The sequence below is a fragment of the Mastigoproctus giganteus genome, chromosome 1 (assembly GCF_048544385.1).
Source record: "Mastigoproctus giganteus isolate SK-2022 chromosome 1, ASM4854438v1, whole genome shotgun sequence".
NCBI classification, from domain to species: Eukaryota; Metazoa; Arthropoda; class Arachnida; order Uropygi; family Thelyphonidae; genus Mastigoproctus; species Mastigoproctus giganteus.
The window spans coordinates 59,393,239-59,415,230 of NC_143575.1; the positions used below are offsets into that span (position 1 = coordinate 59,393,239).

The following is a 21,992-nucleotide window of genomic DNA, read 5'->3' on the forward strand; positions in this document are numbered from 1 at the left end:
AACGCTATCCAAAATTCTCTACTTTAAGAATAATCTGCATCAGAATTCCCCCTCTTTCTATGAAAACCTGTACAAATCCGTACTAGTCACTTATCCCTTAAATAACTTTAGTGAGTTCTCTATGGATAGTTTAATTGAATTTGAAATTTAGCATCATCTAATTCTTTTGGCTTTAAACAAGCTCAAACTTGCATACTTACTGGTCATTATCAATTACCTATGGCCTTCTGCAAATGTACCTCGATTATTTCATCTTGTCAAAGCTTCTTTCTTGACTGGAACTCTTTCTGAAGAGTTGTACATTGTTCTTATAACCCATACAGATGCTTTGGCAAAATTGACTGAGATTACTGTTTCCATCCAGCTTTCTGCTTTTCTAAAGAGATTTTTCATAAAGAACATGGCATCTTAATAGGAAGATCAACTACATTTAACTTCCTTTATTTTGATCACATTTTACACTACTGATTGTAATCTGGGACTTGACGCAATCTTCGTGGTTTGAGTAACGCATTTGCTACAGTTCCTGTCGATCTTCTTTTAATTAAATTGTCTAATTATGGCATTATAGATTGTTAGCTCAAATGATTCTTAGCTGGTTGCCATGTCTTTTATCTGTTCGTATACCATCTGTATGGGTGGGTGGCTTAATTTCCTTTCCCTCGGGGGTTCTGCATTGTGCCTACTATTGTTAGAATTTTTTTTTATATTTCTTTGTCTGGAGCCCTTTGTGTTCTTACTATAGAAGAGAGAAAACAACAGACAGCTCATAGGCATTCGATAAAGCTTTTCCATAGCGTCAGTACAAAGTGGGAAGCCAAGGAGTAACTTCGCCCTGCTTTAATTACTTATATTGGTCATATCAGTTTTCTGCCCAGTACTTATCTTGTCTGATTGCATGGATCTTCAATTGGCTTTGAACATGTGTTCAGCTGGGTGCGCTGTCTTATAACATTTGATTATCATTTTAATGCGATCTAATGGGATTACCCATCAGAGCTTTTAAATTAGGGACTTGAGTGTCATTTTAATTTTTTTTAAAAACTTGGAGCTGGGTCAGGGTTGTAAAGAGGATGATCGGGAAGTTCCTCCTCCAAATCATTAGTAGTCTCTTGGGTTATACCCGTTTTATGCTGCCTTATATTGTCATGCAGTGCTCCATATCTCGGAATATTAGCGAGTCCGTATTTCTTTCAGAAATGTGCAATAAAATGCAACATTTATGGTATCCTCAGGATGTCTGCGTTTTAAATATGGATTCTGATATACAATAAACTGATAAGATGATTGAAAAAATTTTTCATTGAAGATCTGCAATCTTTAACTATATTAGTGCCTTTATATTATTTGTGAGTTTGTATTTTTGCCTTTGTATATTATTATTTTCTGAAGAAATTCCTTCACTAGATGTTTAGTGCATGTGTTTTTGTAATGGACGACACCTGGAACGTCAGTTCATCTCCCCCTCTTATCTCTGTGAAGAACAGTACCACTGTAGAAGGGCCAGAAATTAGTAGTGTATGTTTGTGTGTGTTCTGTTGTTTTGTCTGGCCTTTTCGCTACTCAGAAGCATCAGTTACCTGTACCGATGATTCTGGGTACTCCTCCACACCACGGGAAGGTGGGCCAGTCCCAATGGAGCTCGCACTGTCTCAATTCGAGACTCTGACCCACCTGTATAGATGTTTAGTAGGCGGATCTGAGGTAAAGTTGTTGCTTGGCGTCTCCTATGAATATTTCTTATAGAATAATCAGTGCGTAAGTTCCGCAACAGTGGCAGAACTGTAGGTTTTGCCTTGGTTCAGCTTCTGAGGGTCAATGGATAATCTATTAAATACCTCAACGGAATTAAATGGAAATAGTGATCCGCAAGGAGGTCATGCTTCGTAATTTCGATATGATGGGGAGTAAGTTGGTATGGCTTCTACTGAAGTCTATGAATGATGTCCCAGATATCTCGGAGTTGGTAGTTCAGGCAGTAGATGACAAGGTTCCTCTCTACACCATTTCTGTTTTCTTTTCTTTTATCTTTAAATTTCCTACACACCAAATATTTTCGCTGTACTGTAAATGCTCTTCTCTGTTCTTTCTCCACTTATTTTTATCCTTGTTATCGTTTTTCCTTCCCGCTTTATTCTTTCTCCTTTACTCTTCTCCTCCTCATTTTTTATATTTTTTCTTTCCAAAACAAATGATACTTTCTTTTACGTTTTCTCTGAACAATATGCGCCATGCATATCTATCCAGGTATGCGCTTAATTGCGCTTTCTTCTCACACTATCCTTTAGAACTCCCATTTTCTCCTATACTTTCTACGTGTACCTCGAAGATATTCTGCCACTAATTGGCTCTTTGCACTAAATTTAAGCTACTACCGCACTGGCCCAAAATAATCCTTGTGACATCTTTGGATAATTTCCTAAACTCTCCTTTCTTAGTAATGGCATTTCTTTTGTCTTTCCTATAACTGAGCAGCTGCAAAACGTTACCTACAGTAAATTCTCGCCTTTTTTTTTCTATTTATTTCCTAGTCTGCGCCATCTCTATTGCGATTTCCTAAATTTAAAAAAAAATCAATGGGATCGTCCCACTTCCATCTTGTTTATTTATTAATTTCAATTTTTATTTTATTGCAACATACTGGAACTGAAAACAGACTTATGTTCAGCTTATGATGCAGCAGAATGCATTCCATGTTTCATCCACAAAGGAAATTTGGATATAGTCTTTGCTCATAATGCTGTCCAACAGATGCCATTGGCTGTTGTTTCTAATCATAGTCAAGTTACTTGGAAATCCACTTCATATAGATCTTGTATTGTAATCTGTCATGGCTGATGGTACTACTGGACCGTCTACATAATCAATTGTTCTGCGTGATCCTTACTGCTGAGATTGTCGGCCTTGATGATGATGCAGTCCTTGATGGCTGTGTTTTATTGGCCAGGAATAGTGCTGGAATGGTGACAGAAGCTTTTAGTATTAATGAGAAAACGTTACATTTTCTTATGACTGTGAATTGACGGCAACACTTTCTCGTTTAATATTGGACACTCCTGTCACCATATCATTGCTGCTGAGCATGCAGGACTGCATTGCTCATTAAAGCTTGGAACCGTTTGTAGAAAGACCAGAATTATTTGTAAAATTTCAAAATTTCCAGCTGCCTTATTTGCAATAGCGTCTAAGAGATCTGAGGGATTCACCAAAGGATTTTGCCTTCAGTTGCGAGCTGTGCAGTTAACTAAAATGTTGTTTTCTTGAGCTTTCTTAATTGCTGCGCTGCAGATAATGATATATTATGTTACCATTACAAGATATTCAATTGAAATTTATCACCAATTAAAACAGTTCTTTTGGCTAAACAAAAGACCGCCGGTGGTTTGCATGATGCACTGGTAGCTGGCAGTTCAATCGATGCTATACAGAGAATATAAAGGCTTCGTTTTCAATTTTAAAAACAATTACCGAAAAAAATGAAATTTTTTCCTTGATTAATATAACAAAATAGATAACAATAAAAGTCTTTATTTAAAATATCTTCTTTATATTAATTATTAAAAATTATTTATGAATCAGTTCCAGATTATGAACGTATCACAAACTTTGCACAATTTAATTATGATTATTGCTGTCAACTATAGCCGCCATCTTCCACTGTGAAATCTCTGAAAGAAAGAATGTATCTCTTGACGCTGTCTCGGTTATCCTTTCTACGAATCGTATTTTGTTCCCTTACCATTTGAACATAAGCCAGCTAAATACTCCTCTCATAATTTGTCCAATAAACCTTTCTGACCCCGAATAAAAGAACGGCAACCATAAATAAAACAACGCGCGCTCAAGAGAATCGGACTGGTTTGTTCTGGGAAACCTGCTTGTGTATGCGTCTCGTTAATCGGGGGATCTTAACAGCTAAGTTTATAAATTGTGATAACTCTCTTTAGAAATGCAGTTTATCAAACAGTAATTTATATCAATACTTCCTTTGTGGGGATAGCAACTCCAGCATTATACAAATCATAAGTGGCCATTCTTCGGAACAACTCCAGGGCTTTCTAGACTATCACGCTACTTTGTAGGTCCGGACATAAATCCAACCATTGTATTATTTCTTTATTGCAGTCGTGTTTAGAACTCCGGCGAAGTCCATTGAGACTTCATTCTTTGTATCCTTCGATATTATTTATGTTAGTAAACCTTTCGGATGAAGCTTGATCTTCGCTCTGCTGGGGCAGGACAAAATTCACGCCTTAAAAAGATTAGCGTAAGTTAGAGGGGATGAAAATTGAGTTTATATCAGACACCGTTTTCATCCTTGGGCAATTTCTAATTCTTTCTTTCCTAAGTATCAAGTAGCATTATGTAATAATTGAATATATTTTTCTTATATCAGAAATGTTTCTTTGGTTTTCATTATTCTTTATTAAACAATTTAATATTTATTACATTAATTATTAAATAATAAGTTAGTAAAATTGAACTGTTGTATATTGATTAATCTTAAATGGTGGTTGAGAGACATTGCGTGGGATATTCTAGATCAATAAATCAATACTCTTAATGTCCTTGTGAGTAGCACAGTTTGTAGAATCGCTGTCCTCGCCACACCAGGTGGACAGGACCTCAGTTCGAATCCCGTCGATGACTGGAGGAATTTTTATGGGCCTTTTTCACAACGTGGCTGAGTTAGTCGGTCTCAGGCGGAGGTAGCGTGGTTTTTTCCCTTCTGGAAACTGGTTTTTCGTCCAGCAAAACGACCACAGAACATACGCAATTTGTAGACATGCTGATGCGCCTAAAACCGTACAACAACAATCAACCCTACACTTAACTCTGATTCGGCTTTGTTCCAGTAACTCTATTTTGATGTCCCTATCGGTTCGATGTGTTTATGGAGTGCTTTGGCTTGGGTCCTTGGTACCTTTCACCAATTCGCTAAACATTATGCCACCACAAAGTTGAACTGTAGTTCCGGTGCCTCGTTACCTTGCATACATAACAGTCGCAACGTCTCGAACCGAACTTTGGAATTTGTTATTAAATCTAGAAAAAATAAATATATATATATATATATATATATAAATTATTTTTTAGAAAATATAGAAATAAATTAACAATTGAGAATTATGAGAGGTTATCGTGTTTATGTAATTCTAAATATCGAGATTAATGAAATGCACTTCGGTGGATATTAGCTGTGAGAGGTAACATTGAGATACGAATTTTGAAAACTTGTTTATGTAGGTATGGGCAATCTCAGGCACGCATGCCAGTAGGTTACAGGCTGATGGTATTATTATTCTAATCACTTATAGTAATAGTAGAGGCACGTGATGCAAGAAAGCAAGCTTATGTAGCATCAGCGTAAAAAAAAACTCTTCACACATCTATTCCCTCTAAAAGTTTGTCCAGTTCCTCCCTTAATTTATTTAAGCTATCAACTTCCATAACGACAGATGGAAGTTTCTTCCAGCAATCAACCACCCACTGGCTAAAGGAAAATTTCACCGCATCTATTCTACAACAGTCTTACCTCAATTTGAATTAATGTCCCCTCAGGTGATTAATCTAGGCAAGAGGAAGAATCCCATCAGAATTCAGCGTGCTCAACCCATTCAAGGCCTTATACACCTCAATCAGATCACCTCGCAGGTGCCTAGTCTCCAGATGCTGAAATTTGCAGAACTTAAGCCTTCCTTGGTAAGGGCAACCCTTTTTCTTCCTCGCCAGTCTTGTTGCCCTTCTCTGTACTCGTTCTAGCAACTCTACATCCTTCCTAAAACGAGGCCTGACGACCTGTATGCGGTACTCAAAATATGGCCTGACCATTGCTTTACATAATGAGACAATCACCATCTTTTCCCTGCTAGCAAAATTCCTGTATATCATTGACAACACCCCATGACCTGCTCTGGCAGCCTGTCTGCATTGCTGAGAAAACTTCATATCTGCCTGCACAATTACTCCCAGGTCTTTTTCATTTTCTACCACCTTAAATGTAGTACCACACAGTTGGTACGTTTCCCTTCGGTTATTGCTACCCATATGCAGTACTTTGCATTTGTCAAGGTTAAACTTCAGTTGCCACTTCTTAGCCCATCTGCCCAAATTATCTAGATCCTGTTGCAGTAGCACACTGCCATTACTGTCATTAACAACCCTGCCAACCTTCGTGTCATCTGCAAACTTCGACATTAAGCCTGATATACCTTCATCAATATCATTGATAAATATACAAAACAACAGTGGACCCAACACCGAACCCTGTGGGACTCCACTAATAACATTAGTCCACGAAGAGCAGCACCCATTGATTACCACCCTCTGTCTTCTCCCACTTAACCATCCTTTTATCCATTGTAGCAACTTACCCTTAATACCATTCTGCTCCAATTCGTACAATAGTCTTCCATGCGCAACAGTGTTAAAAGCTTTCCTGAAATCCAAATATATGATATCAAAATTATTTGTTGCATCCAAGTTCCTTTGTGACCACATCATAGTATCCAATTAAATTTGTCAGACAAGACAAATTATTTCTGTGTTCATAGAAAGCGGCCAAGTGGCACCCATGAAGGTTTTAGCACTTAATAAACAAAAATGGCATTTACAAGGGAAATGGTTGCCGACTGTTGTTCTAATCTAATAAGTAAATAATAAGATAAAGAACCCCTTAACATGAAATTAGATATACAGTAACTTATTAAAGGGCTCGAGATTATCAAATCTGTCCAATCAGTATGTTTCGAATTTTGGTAGCTTAATACGATCTTCGTACTTTGTCAGCTAACCGACGACACTCGGGTACCCACTTGCTTTGAGAGGGACGCACCAGGCCCTTTTTAAAGATAAAATTTAATTTTTTTATTATGAATATAATTCGAAAGAAAATACTCTCGAAGGGTTCAGAACGAACTATATTTCTCGACTTGCAGCATACACCTACTGTGGATTGATACTTAGTTACGGGTCCGGTATTATTAAAGTGTGTTCTGGTGGTACCTAAGCTCCCCATTCCAGAAGAAGCAACTACACATCGGAAACTTAATATGGGTTTGTGACTCGCGTGAGGTTCTGAGGGGTTGTTAACGATTCAAAAGTTGTCTTCTGTGGTCTCTTACATGCTCAATATATTTGAGGTGTCTGAAGACCGGGAGGACAGCGACTCCATCTTGGAAATATCTTCATCCTAAGAAAGTTATCGTTCTATTAAAATAATTGGTGGCCCACTGTGTTCCCTAAAAAAAAAAAAAGTTGGACGTGAGATTCAAAGATTTCGTGTTTGTACCTCACAGCTCTCCTCTTAAAGATATACAGCTCCGTGCATGTATGAATAAATAATTAATTAATTATTGTGTTCGGATTGATCATTCATTTTCTCAGTCTGGGGCAAGAGAATTTTTATTAGAAATACCAAGAAAGCCGAGCACTTAATAAATATTTCCATATTTTTTTAAAATAAAAACAAAATGCACGATAAATGCTTTACAGTTTTTGATAATTCACAAAATAATCGTTGATGCAGTAATCTGTACTTATCTGGAAGTCCGCAATATTTTGTACCTCATCTTGTAAGCCGAATGGTTCATTTGTAGAAGTGTCTCGCCAACATCCCTAAAATTGGTGCCTCCAGTTACTCTCTGAATAGTTGCTCGGGTAAACTGAAGCATATCGCTGGCATCACTATTACTACGTTTTTGTCAGGGTTATGAGTTCCAGTTGAGGCACGCCATGCGAGGGGAAATCATAAGTATGTGTATCATGTTTGGGTCAACTGCGATGAGAAAAGTGGGCAAAACTGACACGAATGCATAAATCCTGGAATGTGTAATAGTTCACTGCGGTTCGAGGAGTCGTCAGCGATAAAATCAGGGGAGAAACTAGTAGAGTGGGAATCTGTAAACCACTGAATATTCCTCCTTGTCTTAGTATGCCTTCATTAGAATTTATAATCCATTAGAATTACTTCATGAATCACCTGCCAGCCACTCCCATGACGCCAGTAATTCATCACAATCAAATTCAAGTAGAATATGGAGCATAGAAGGTACAAGGTGCTGGTGTGTTCACTCTGCCCTGGGCACTGATAAAAACTGGCTGATGAGAACTCAGATACAAGCCACCAGTGGGTTGAAAATCCATGCCTGCTGTTCCTGAACTGTGGAAGACGAAAGCAGCATTTCGGAATCCTTTTATGACTGAAGGAGGGTCCGCGAACATCTGCCCGAAAAAAATGTCTAGCGATAGAAGAATGAGGTTGTTGGAGTTGTTGGTTTTCTCCTGTCCGATATCTTGCTGAAAGCACTCTCGTAACCACCCACTTCTTTCAATTATGCTGTTGGTCACAACTGAACAGGATCTTGGAGAATCCTCCGGTTATTTGTGGGAGTGGATTTAAAGCTGTGGTATTTTTGCAAACAAAATATGTGAAGTTTTATCGCTTGTGTAGTTCATAACCAGATTTCGGCTTTATTTACTCTCAAAAATGCCTCGTGTGGAAGGCTGTAAACTCCCTGATGCCATGCGAATAATACATAAACAGGTTACATCAATGATATCCTGTGTGCGTGTGTGTACACGAGTAGCATACGTCCACGCGACTTCGAAATCCCATTGTGGTTTCGACAGATATTTAAGCATGCATCACTGTTAAGAGAGGACCTACTTTAATTTTAATATTTGTCGCTGAAGCCTGTCGGTGTTCTCTCCTTTTCGAAATAATCTCCGAAGTGCTAGGTGAAATGCTAGTGAAAGTTAAAAAAGCATAATTCCCATTTGCCCCATTGATGAATCTCCACGTTCGCTGCGGGGACCCTGATGGGTCCCTACATTGCCCGCCACTAACTTCTACAAGGTAGCCAGGCAGTTCCAAATCTCTGGCATTTAGATCTTGCCCCTAATTGCCTGAGCTTTCAGCGACGAGGACCTAGGAAAAAAAAACAAAACGTAGAGTATAGGGGAGGGATAGTCAAGAGTGGCGGGAGATGGAAATATAGGGAAGAAAGGGAAGGCATCTCAGTGGATGGAGGTGACTCCATCAGGTGAAAGTAAGAGAAGGGGATTAGGAATGAAAGGAGCCATGCAAGAGTGCATAGCTGAAGTCGCCATATGACGAGATGTCATTTGCATGTGGCAGTCTAGTCCGGTGGAGGGGAGGGATCCAGTACAGAGTCTAGTCCCATCCTCGTACATCTTTGTCGAGTCCGTATCGTTGTTAAACAAGAACCCGAAAACGTTTGTCATATCTAGGGTCCTGTCCTATTTCTTTGGTCTAGGTCCAGTAGTACACTAATGGCACATGACTTAAGGCACTTTGCGACTACCAGACAACATGTCAGCACTTGCAACTGTGTCAACGTATTCTTAAATGTATACTACCCGCCGTCTACCGGAAGTTTGCGGAAATTCGAGTGGTTATACAGTGGCCCTGCCATATCGCGAATTAAATGTTCAGCCTGTATTTATAATCTTCTAAGAAGACGAATTTTAATGTAGTTTCCTTTCATTATTCAAAAATATTAATCAAACTAAACAGGCGCTTCCAAATAATCAGTTAATATTAACCTGACAAGGCTATATCCTGTTCTTTATAAGAAAAACCATTTAATATTCCTAAAACTACCGGAAGCGAATGCTTTCATCTGACCTACGGCATCCATATGCTTTGAAAAATACACTTTGCGGAGTTCTCGAGCAGCTGGTGCATCTTAAAGACCTTTACATCTGTCTCCTGGAGGGTAAAGGTGAAGCAATGACTTTTTTCTGCTTTTTTTTTTTTTTATTTTGCTGTTGGGAAGAAGCAGACATTTTGCCTCCTGGAAGGGCAAAATGTCTGGTGTTTATGTAGACCTACTTTAGAACTCTTCCACTTTAAAAAAAATAATAATAAAATGAAAATAGGTTCAAACAGGGGTTTAATTATTACTGGTTAAGGATTATAACCTGAAATTATTAGGAATTGTAATTTCTCTGTAGTATTTTAATGGATTCTTCCTGGCTAGTCCTATCTTAATATTTACTTTTTACGTGGTACTTTATTCCCAGCAGTAAATATAGATTTAATAATTATAGAAAATATATAATGATATGAAATAACAGATTTTTCACTGGGGAAAGTCCTGAGGCAACCATATCCGTAAACCAAGTATAAATGGAGATTAAACGAACATTGCCAACAAAAGAAGAGAGCATGGAAGGAGTATGTCACAAGTCTTGAAACCTAATTGTGTTCTGGAAAATTGTTCTGCATTAAATATCGAGGTTTTGAAGTCCAAGAATATGAAATCACTTAGCACTGAAAACTTACAACGACCAGTTGCTTATTTATTTTAAAACTGGACAACGTGTCCACTAAAAATAATTTGAAGAAGGCTTCTTTTTCAGACGAAGAATGACAGAAAGCAATCCCATTGAAACGGATTAAGGTATGGAGAACATTTATTTACTCGTACGCTCTTGGGTTCTTTTTAAACTGTGACCACGAATCTAGTATATTAGATCTGTAAACTGTGTATTTGTGGGATGAAAACCAGGTTGTCCATGAGAGAAAAAATAGGAATCCGTACTCCTGTACCAGAGACTAAGTCGGTAGCCATACGAAAATGCCCATTTCTGAAAGGTTCTTAACTGTCCTGAGGGTAAAGTACAATTAACCTAACAAAACAAGTATACAAATGGAGAAAAAATGCTGTATGTTTAAGTTTTGGTGGAAATCAAATTATTATAAATATTACACTTAATAATTTCTAATGTTATAAAATAGAACATGAAGTTTTTCGAACTTTGAGTGTCTTTGGTTAACTACAACAGATAAAGTTCATTTTTAAGTTAAGAAATTATGGTTGTGCTTGGTATAATCATAGTTGCTTAACATGGGTGGTTAAAACGTTTTCTCTAGTGTTTGAGGGAATGGTAATACAAATCTAATTTAATTGGTTTAGGTTTACACCTTCTCAACGATGCAAACCTTGTATTAATGCAAACCGCGCTTCCTTCAGTTATGGACGTGCTGCTTGAAATAGTACAATTCCGAATTGCATTCCATACCGTATTTGCACACTGCCCTACCATTAATATCAGGACGCCAGCACATGTCTACAAATAACCTTGGTTTACAGAAAAACTAATAAAATGTGCTGAAACCTTTAGCCTTTATGACATCCTCTAGCCTCCGTAGAACACTCTCCCGCAGTTTTTTGTAAATGTCCTCCGATATTTTCCGCCAATCGCGTCCTTCAAAACGGCGACCAGACCAGTTCCGTTTGTGAGCATTCTCTCCTCACACACACCTAACGATGCAGTTCATTCCGGAGGTTTCTATAAGATTAAATCAGTGCTCTGGGCTGGCCAGTTCAACTTTTCGACGCTCTTGTCTTCAAACCAATCCTTCTCAACGCGAACAGTATGATGTGGAGTGTTGTCTTGCTGATACAGTTATGGACCTTCCCCGACGTGCTACCACAATGCATTATTGTCCTAGACATCTAGATAGATCTCAGTATTCATGGTTTTGTCCGAAACAACTAATGGTCCCAAGCCAAACCATGAAAAAATCCCCAGAGCATCACGCTCCTCCGTTAAACTTCATTGTCGAGGCGATAGAGTCCGGCAGGTAGCTTTCTCCGGGCATCTGCCACGCCCAAGCACGACCGTCAGACCACGTATCGTGGCTCGTCACTCCAGGGCACACCTTTCCATGGGCCTACAGTCCAATATCAACGGTCCCTGCTCTAAGCTAGACAGCGTCTGGCATTAACTTGGCAGTCGAGTGATTAGTGGGTTGTGGACGGCGTCCTGCGCACTGTACTGGCATTGACATGTGTCACAGTCGTCTCATTGAGGGCCTGCGTGTGCTATGACAACGTCGACCTGAATTCCAAGAGGACGATTCTTTGCGGGGCTATCACGTGACGTTACGCCAACTTCGTAGGTTTCCCCGGGGCTGTTTCATGACGGCTTCGGCACAACCTTTCTTCCATTTGAAGATTGCATCACCCATCGTCGACCTAATGATCTTCATTGCCGTTGAAATGTCACGTGCAGACCAATTGCTTACGTGTACCCTATTATCATTCCGCGCTGGAAGCCCGTTAACTTCGTCGACGGAATTTTACATTGAAAATCGTACTTCTGGCTCTTTGAACTATGAGCATATGTATAGTTGTGCGATACGTGGTACTTGGGTTGGACGCGATCAACTACAAATGGAACGGTGTCCGGATATTAATGGTCTGACAGTGTACGTCGGTTATGTAACAACCAGAATGAGCCCCTAAGGTGGACCTTCTTTACAAATGATGAAAAATGCATTACGTGTTTGGATCACTTTTTTAAAGGGTTCTACTGTATGTATTGTATGCACGTAACCTAAATGGAAGGTGAAGAGGTGCAAAGATAAGCGCTGAATCCACAGCGTAACAAAATTAATTTACAAATTAATCAGAGGTTAGCTATTGACTGAGATAGTCCAGCTCAGTCAATAGTTAACCTTAGACATTCCCCATGACCAAATCTGTCATGGGGACAGGATTAACGGGTTTGTTTAACCTCTACCCCACTGGTTTGTAAATTTGTCGCTTTGAGTCCTACTTGGTGTTAAGACGCTATATTTGCGGCATCTAAACAGTTGAACTCAATTGATTTCTCACGGCTCACCAAGATGCTGGGCACACACAGTTTGAGAACCACTGCTTTCTACCCTGTCAGTGATTCACTCATCTGTGCCCTCGTGGGTTGGTATAATTACCTTCCTCCCCGCACTGGGTGGAAAAGACCAGAGTTTGAATCCCGTCAATGACGTGAGGAACTTTTATAGGTCTTTTTCACAACGTGGCTGAGTTAGTCGGTCTCCAGTGAGGGTAACATGGTTTTTTTCTCCTGGAAACTCCGGTTTTTCGTTCGGCAAACAGCAAATCGATCACAGAACGCACTTAATTTACAAACATATATACTGCGCAGTATGGGCTAAGTTGCTGATGCGCCTAAAACCTACAACAACACATGCAATTCAACAATTCAAGCTCACGTAACTGCTAAATACGGTTAACGAGAGAGAGAGAGAGAGAGAGAGAGAGAGCGCCTTATACCTTTCATGAGCATAATTTGTCTGCTGTGTTTATTGATCGAGTATATTTTGCTTACTCTAATGAATTTGTAAACTTTCAAAAGAAGGTTGACTTTAAATATAGAATACCCACAAATAAGAATTTGAGGCTAGAAATGCTAGACTGCAAGCGTCCGCCTCCTCGGCACGAAAACTACATCAGGGGAACGTAGAGAATCTATGAATTACGGGATGGAGGTCAAGTGATAAGTTTTACTCACCCTCGTTATTCATATTACGGATTTCAATTCATTAAGTTTATTGCCTATGAACTATTTATATTTTAGCGCTCTTTGGAGTTTACTGAATAATTATTACATGTCAGAACGTTCGAAGATAGAGATAATGTGCGAATGAGACAGCCAAGGACTCTGGTCCAAATTAACTGGACTACACTGTATAAAATGCCCACAAAATACCTCCTCGAATGGGTTCGAATCCAGATTCTACCACGGATCATAAAGACGGTTAGTTGTACAAAAAAGGTGTGAGAAAGGAGATCTACTCCCACCCGGTGAATTTAAATTTTAAAACAGTAACAAATTGCGTGCTAAAACCTAGAAACTTCTGGCTCAGTTTTGTTCCACTTCATCCCTTTTGCCTTGTTATGTTTTCTTCGGAATTTCTTTTTTATTGTTATCCATATAATCGTAGAATTGGTTAAGGTTTACTTCGCAGTGGTTAACCGAGAGTAGAATGTTGGCAGGAAACGTGTGGAGCTTTTATCTCATTCACTTGTCCTTTCGTTTCATCCTTTTTTTAGCTGTTGTTCTTTTAACCCTCCAGAAGATCAGTTCTTCCATTTTTTGTTGTAGGTTTGATTTTCTTTATGCTGTGGCTTCATGTCTGAAAATTTATATTTGCTCAAAGAATAGCTCTCGAAACGAGGTATGATTTGTGAGTTATTTTATTTAATCATGCTCTCGATGAATGACTAAAGAGAGCTTTATTCTAATTCCATCGAGATGAGGGGAATTTTATTTTATTATTATTATTTTTTTTTTTTTTTCATATTGTGGCCAAATTAACCGGTCTCAGGTGAGGGCCGTGGGAATTTTCTTCTAAAAACGAATTTTTACATAGCAAACAAGCAACCCGACCGCAGAATGACATCAAATTGCTTATAGAGAAGATATCCTCATGGCCTATCCGCAAATTCCAACCAAAAACAATGGCTCCGTACCAAATGCAATGATATCTAACAACGTATGATGTTTCGAACTGTGGTTCTTGTTTCATAATTACTCACCAGGCTTCATGCAACTTTTTCTGGACCTCTTCAATGTGCTCTTTGAAGGTATGTCCAAGTTCCGGATCAATCTAAGATCTTTATGGTGGCTGACCTTCCTCACCGTGGGGTTTTCTTTGCATGTGTGAAAGTGGTCTGCACTGTTACTTGTTCTATAGTAATATTCGAAAATCCAGATACTTGAAGTTTTTAAAGGATGGTTTTTATCCTTCTGAATGTATAATTATCCATTCTTATCCGATTATACAAATACTTTAAGTTATTTGCATATATAGTGAAGTCCTTGGTCGTACCTCAATGTGATTTGAGAAGAGAAATCGTGAGGACTGCCCTTCCACCCTTGTGGTTTATCTTTAAGCTCTGTTATTGTTACAACATGGTGTGGCCGTTTTTATAATGTGCTCAAAGTATTTTGAATAAACCTTGAAGTGTGAGATGGTTTTGTTTTCTGGAAAATATTCTATTATTATTACTGGATTGAAAAACCTGATGCATACAATCGAATGGCGCCCTTTAAATAATTCCACTTTAATCGGGTGGAGCCAGATTATAGAAATATCAATTTTTCCACGCTGTCTTGTGACTATCTGTTAATAAAAAAAAAGGGATTGTATCGAGAAAATAACTTCGAATATTAAGAAAAAATTTGTTGACAATCTCAGCGAGCTCGGATAAGGATTTTCAATTACCATTAGAACAACTACTGTGACATTTTTCAACAGCAATGAAATCTTTCAAAAAAAAACTTAATTATTTCGTCACATTTTTCGAAATTAATTTCGCTGAAAGCTGCAGTTGGGTGATGAGCATTAATTAAAAGAAACCCCTCGTTTATCGGGCCAATGAATCAAGACGTTGTTTTCGACTTCATCTGCGAATTTCTTTGCGAAATATAATCCCGCGCTGACATATTGACTAATAACATGTTTTGCATGTCCAATCTTCTTCTTATCAAAATGAGATGGATTAAGGTCATGTTCTTTTAATTTCCAGGGCTAATTTAAATTGCAAAGAGCTGTCATGATCGATTAACAACTTAATGTGGTTCTCTTCAATTTCATTCAAGGGAACGATGAATTCCTTTTGAGCGTTCACCGCCACCCTTCAAAAAACATATGAATATGCAAAATAGAATTTGTTTTCGAGTCGTGTCCGATATCAAGGACACCAATTGTCTAGAAATTACAGGGATGTGTATTTAAGTTACGACTCCTTACAAAACCATAGTTTCTCATACATTATATATAACACTGATTTTAAAAATGGTTAAATAGCTTAATTTACTGAAGATTCATTTTATATTTCAGGTTGCTTTCGTGTCACCTGTATTGAGTCCCGTCAGCCGTCTCCAGCACCACCGGAAAGCGACCCGGATCCCGAAGCCCTGACGTCCCACAGTTGCCAGTTGTACCTGCAGCATCTGGACATGACGGATTGCCAGGGTCTGGAGGATGCGAATCTCAAAGTGATCGTTAAGAACTGTCCCCGTCTAACCCATCTGTACCTACGACGCTGTGTTCACATTACGGACATTGGGGTTAAGTACGTGGCCAGCTACTGCATGATGCTGCGGGAATTTAGCGTCAGTGACTGCACCCAGGTCACCGATTTCGGGATGTACGAACTAGCGAAACTCGGGCCGAACTTGCGGTACCTGAGCGTGGCGAAATGTGATCAGATATCGGACGCCGGAATCAAGCAGATCGCCCGACACTGCTATAAACTGCGATACCTGAACGTCAGAGGCTGCGAGGCTGTGTCGGACGACAGCATGGAGGTTCTAGCTCGTAGTTGTCCTCGCTTGAGGGCTTTGGACATCGGGAAGTGTGACGTCACGGACCAAGGTCTCAAACTACTTTCGGAACATTGCCCGAATCTGAAGAAGTTAAGTGTGAAGTCCTGCGAGATGATCACCGACCGAGGGATTCATGCCATCGCTTATTACTGTCGGGGGTTGCAGCAGTTGAACATCCAGTACTGCCTTCTCACCATCGAAGGTTACCGAAGTGTAAAAAAATACTGCAAGCGGTGTATAATTGAACATACAAACCCGGGATTTTTCTGAGTGTGAAGTGAACCAGACAGGTTTGTAGATAACACATGAAAAACCTTCGAGTTGTGTGTACATAACATTCCAAATACCACCCAGTGATAACTGACTGGCAGTGCTGAAGTCAGTATGCCATATATGGCTCGCCATTGGCGCCTTAATTATTGAAGATATGTGATATTGAATGGATTTGTTACAGATTAAAAACAAATAATGTATATAGAATACAGAGAGATAATAACATGAAATAAAAATTTGCTTTTTTCCCCCTACATTTTGTTTCTAATTTTTTTTTTTTTAGTTTTATTTCTTTAAAGAGAAATAATTTATGAAGATAATAGAATGAATGTTTTATTAGACTCTAAGGTATTTTCCCATACTTCTGTTTCCTGCCAAATAGACGTCTAACCAAAAAATGGTTTGTTATTTTGTTTACAATAGATGGACACGATTTTTCTGTTATCTTTGCTTATTACGCATCAAATAGCATAAATGATTAACACCTTCTAGACGTAGAACAATAAAATAATAATTACGAGGACTAAAAAATTTTGTTAAATTAAAAACCTGTCACGCGAGCAGTGAGGCTGAAAATATTGTCTTATCGTTGGTTTTCAGCCACCGTAATTATATTTTAATAGGATTTTTTAAGCAGTTTCTGTTCAATCCCTATTTCGATTATTTCTTTCCTTTTTGAAATAAATCAATTTATTGAAGTGTTATGGCAGGAAATTGGGATTTGTAGGAAGATATGTTTTATAAAAAATTAATTGCTAATAAACCAACGTTTGCTGATTCGTGGTAAGATAGGGCTGTCATCTTCCTCTTTGAATGTCCCGCTATTTTAATGAATTTTTATTTAATAAAAAATAAAATTAGTTTCATCGATTACTTTCAGCCATAAAAAACACGAGGATAACGATTCTTTCATTTAATTTTTATTTATTAACGTAACTAGAGAATTGCTATTGTTTTCTGCGCGTGATCTTAATAAAAAAAAAGTTGATTTGTTGGTGATTGGAATTCGTTATTGGAATGCTGCTTCTCGATTTACACCACGACCACTGATCCCACCTTCCAGCATACTTGGAACAAACCAAATTAAGAGTTGAGTTTTTTGGGCACAGAAAACTCTATTGGAATGGATAAATGGGTTGTACTTCGCTGACCAGGTCTTGCAGTTGATCACACAGTTGAATTTAATCCAAATTTAAACTTCGTGTCGATCAGATGGCCAACTCAAGACCTCAGTATGGGTCGTGCTTGGAAAATGTTTCTTATTTTTCTTTAAAATATAAATAATTAGCAAATTATGTTGAATTGTAATTTTATTTAACGATATATATTTTTTAAATAAAACATTCGGTCTGTATTAAGGTATACCTAAATACTCATATTCACATACTTTTTTTTTTTAATCCTCTTTCAAAACAGCTGAATCCACAACCCTAAGTTAATTATAGCAATATTTGTTGTAACTATTACGAATTGGAAATAAACTTGCATTTCATGAACTTAAAAAATCGAAATTTATTTTATAAAAGAAATCATGAAATAGGCAGAGATACCTCTTCTTAAAAACAAACTTTATTTTACTTTATTCATTACATGCAAGAGGAAGTAATCTGTAGCTGTTCATTTATAATATTCCGTCTCATTTTTGAAATAATTCCAGGGGGAAGTGGAGGCCAGGAGGGAAGTGGAGCCACCCTAACAGGGAGCTAAATGATTTTGGAATAACTGAGAGCGAAGTGGAGGAGAAATTGAAGTTAAACATAAGAAAGGCACCTGGGGTGGATGGGATCTATCCAGTTATATTAATGGAGGCAGCAAAGGAAGTAAACAAACCCTTAGCCGTAGTTATGAGAGCTTCCTTGGACTCAGGGGAGGTCCCCATGGACTGAAAGTGTGCAGATGTATCCCCAATTCACAAAGAAGGTTCAAAAGGTGGACACAAATAATTATAGACCTGTTAGTTTAACTTGAGATTGAGGTGTTCCGGGGAAAATAATGAAATCACTGGTTAAAGAAGTATTGCAGGATCATCTAGACAAGACTGCAGCAATAGTTAAGACACAGCATGGGTTTGTTAAGGGAAAGTCTTGTCTGACCAATTTGATTGGATACTATGATGTGGTCACAAAGGAAATGAATGTCAAAAATAATTTTGATATCATATACTTGGGTTTCAGGAAAGCTTTTGACACTGTTGCGCATGGAAGACTATTGTACAAAGTGGAGCAGAATGGTATTAAGGGTAAGTTGCTGCAATGGATAAAGGGATGGTTGAGTGGAAGAGGACAGTGGTATTAATGGAGGTCCCATTGTTGTATTCAATATTTATCAATGATTTTGATAAAGATATATCGGGCTTAATATCCAAATTTGCCAATAATACGAAGGTTGGCAGGGTTGTTAATGGCAGTGTGCTACTGCAACAGGATGTAGAAAAGTTGGGCAGATGGGCTGAGAGGTGGCAACTGAAGTTTAACATTGGTAAATGCAAAGTACTGCATATGGGTAGAAGTAACCTCAAAGTAACGTACCTACCTTGCCGTACTACATTCAGGGTAGTGGAGATCGAAAAAGGCCTGGGGGCAATTGTGTAGTCAGATATGAAGTTTTCTGAGCAATGCTGTCAGAGCAGCTCATGGGGTCTTGCCAATGATAAAAAGAGGAATTTTGCTAGCAGGGAAAAGGTGATTGTCCCTTTGTATAAGGTAATGGCCAGGCCACACCTTGAGTGCTACATACAGATCTGGAGGCTTCATCTTAGGAAGAATATAGAGCTGCTGGAACGAGCACAGTGAAGAGCAACGAGATTGGTGCTGAGAACAAAGGGTTGATCTTACAAAGAAAGGCCTTAAGTTCTGCAAACTGTAACTTCTGGAGACTAGGCACCTGCTGTTAGTTTGTTTGTTTGTTTGTTATTTGGTTTTTAGGAGCATTAGCAACTAAGGCCATATTGCTTTGGGAATATGCGGTGGTCATTCCCTGACCTTTCCGCATCCTCCGTATTTGGTGGTGACGGGCTCGAACCCCGGTCTAATCAAGAAGCGTGTGCTACGCACTGCTGCTCCTTCCCACCTGGCTACGGAGGCGCCTTAGGCACCTGCGATTGAGCTATATAAAGCCTTGAATGGTTTGAGCAAGCTCAATGCTGATGGGATTCTTCCTCTTGTTCAGATTACGTCCCTGAGGGGGGCATAAACTGAAATTGAGGAAAGACAGTTGTAGAATAGATGTGTGGAAATTTGCCTTTAGTCAGAGGTAGTGGATTGCCGGAACAAATTTCCATCTGTGGTTGTGAAAGTTGATAGCTTAAATAAATTCAAGGAAGAACTGGACAAACTTTTGGAAAGAAAGGATGGGTGAAATGGGATTTTATTTTATTATTTTATTATTATTTTTTTTTTGCTGATGCTGCATAAGCTTGCTTTTATTAGCATTAGTAGAAGCATCATACGCTTCTACTAATGCTAATAAATATGTGGAACTTTGTTAGCCAATATGAGATGGACTATTTCTCGTATCTCAAAGAATTGAACGGTGCAAGAAGATGAATCTATATGATCTAACTACAATTTTTACATGGACCATTAATGCTCTCATTCGTTCATCACATCCAGTTCACGGACTAGATTGGAAGGGCGTTCTAGTAAATTACGGCATCGTGAATAGCACATTTAGTAGAATTGTTGTCCTCCCTACACCGGGTGGAAAAGAACTGAGTTCGAATACGTCGATGAGATCAAGAATTTTTATGAGTCTTTTTCACAATGTGACTGAGTTAATCGGTCTCAGACGAGGGTAGCATGGCGTCTTCTTCCAAAAATTCTGATTTTTCGTCCAGCAAAACAGCAAACCCACCACAGAAGACACAATTTGCAGACATTATAACACGGCTCAATATGGCCTAAGTTGCTCACGCGCCTAAAACCCCTACAACAACCAACAAACTATTTCAGTTTTGTCAGTTATTGTAATGGTTTTAGGAAGTACACAAATCACTCGAAACTTATTTATTCCGGCAATCTAATTTTTAAAGTAACAATTTTAAATAGGCGTTTCGGTAGTTATTTTTGCCAATCCCATCCCTGATTGACCTCCCCTATCGGAAAATATCACTCGCAAGATCGTTGCTCATCCCTGTCGAAGTGACACATCGTCTTATTCAGTACTTGGTGAATGTGTTCGCTCGAATGATTAACGACATCCAGTAGGATGTCATCGTGGTCACCGCCCACCGTAGCCCTTGACTATCAGGGAAGCCCAGTAATAAAGGTAAGTCTAATAAATTTTTTCCACCTTTTCCCGGGCCTTTCGAAATTAAATTTATATTGACGTCAATAATCGGACGAATGCATTAAATTAACAACGCTTTATATGGTATCTTTCTCTGTACCAACCATAACCAATCTATCAAAGATGTAGTTTATTACATCCTTAGTGTAATTTAAGGGGAAGATGAATTGAAAATTTTGAGCCTGTGTAATAGGGGACCTCTCTTCCACTCATGGCTTTAAACTGAAAATGACTCGTGTTTCCCCCCAAGGGTCTGACAATGGCTTAGGTCTATTAAATCGGCGAATAGCTCAGTTGAAGTAATTAGGGTTTCATCTCTCTAGAGGTTTCGCTGAAACCTCTTTTAATTTCCCTAAAATTTGAAACGTAGGGACTGATTCAACAAACGGCCCTCAGAGGAGTGAGGGGAGAGGGTTGCTGCATAGAAAATTTCGATACAAATTCCATTATGCAGAAATGCAACATTTCGAATCTGTTTGGCTGCTAACTCAGTTAATACAGAAGTAATAATTGAAAATAAAATACTCGCTTTTTATTTATACTCTTGAACTTATTTTAAATTAATGCAATATTAATTAAGATAACTATAAAACCCAATAATAATTTCTGTAATTCAGTTTGGCCACAATTTAATCTGACACTGCCACTTTCATCGTACAAAGTGGCTGGACTTCTTAATTTGGTCATTCATCTCCAGACAATGCAAAGTACAGAACACAAATACCTGAAATCATTGCATAATACGAAAGGTGGTTCTTTATTGATACCTTAAGGAACCTCACACACAGCGACAAATATCGCCACCACAATGAACAGGATGGAGAGGGCCAGGGAGTGAAACCCATTCGAATTGTATTCACAATTTAACAGACACTTCAATATGACAGTTGCGGGGAGGAGGAGAGGAAAGGGGGGGGGAGCTGTTTGAGACGCAGGCCGCATTCTTATGCACGTGAACAGGTTTTGCTAATGTTAACAAGTTGTATTAAGGCAGTCTGCAATATTCTTACGTCACATGTCGGCCAAAATCAGGTCTGGATACCTTCTGTGTTACGGGTTGTACATAAGTGTCATTACCGGAAGCTCATAACACGAGTTTAGTGACTGTGGCGCCCCCACATAGCTTTATGGTAATGTTTGACGCCATTATTTTTTTTTGCGAAATTAATAAATACATTTATTTATTTCTTAAAAACTTAAGAAAATAAATATTAATTTTTACGAAATTAAGATTTATTTTATTAGAAAAAACGATCATATATAAACGAGTATCTCACACGGGC

At 38.6% G+C, this 21,992-nt stretch overlaps 1 protein-coding gene across 4 annotated transcripts in view; it reads left to right on the forward strand.

Annotated features, from left to right (window-relative positions):
• LOC150090827 (uncharacterized) overlaps positions 1 to 16,587 on the forward strand; it is a 147,848-nt gene extending 131,261 nt beyond the window's left edge. For all 4 annotated transcript variants that reach the window (XM_090380231.1, XM_090380236.1, XM_090380225.1 and 1 more), the window contains exon 3: positions 15,662 to 16,587. In XM_090380231.1, coding sequence (XP_090236357.1) covers positions 15,662 to 16,419 — 758 coding nt within the window. In that variant the 3' untranslated portion in view covers positions 16,420 to 16,587. The remainder of the gene's footprint in view (positions 1 to 15,661) is intronic.
• The last annotated feature ends 5,405 nt before the right edge of the window (positions 16,588 to 21,992 follow it).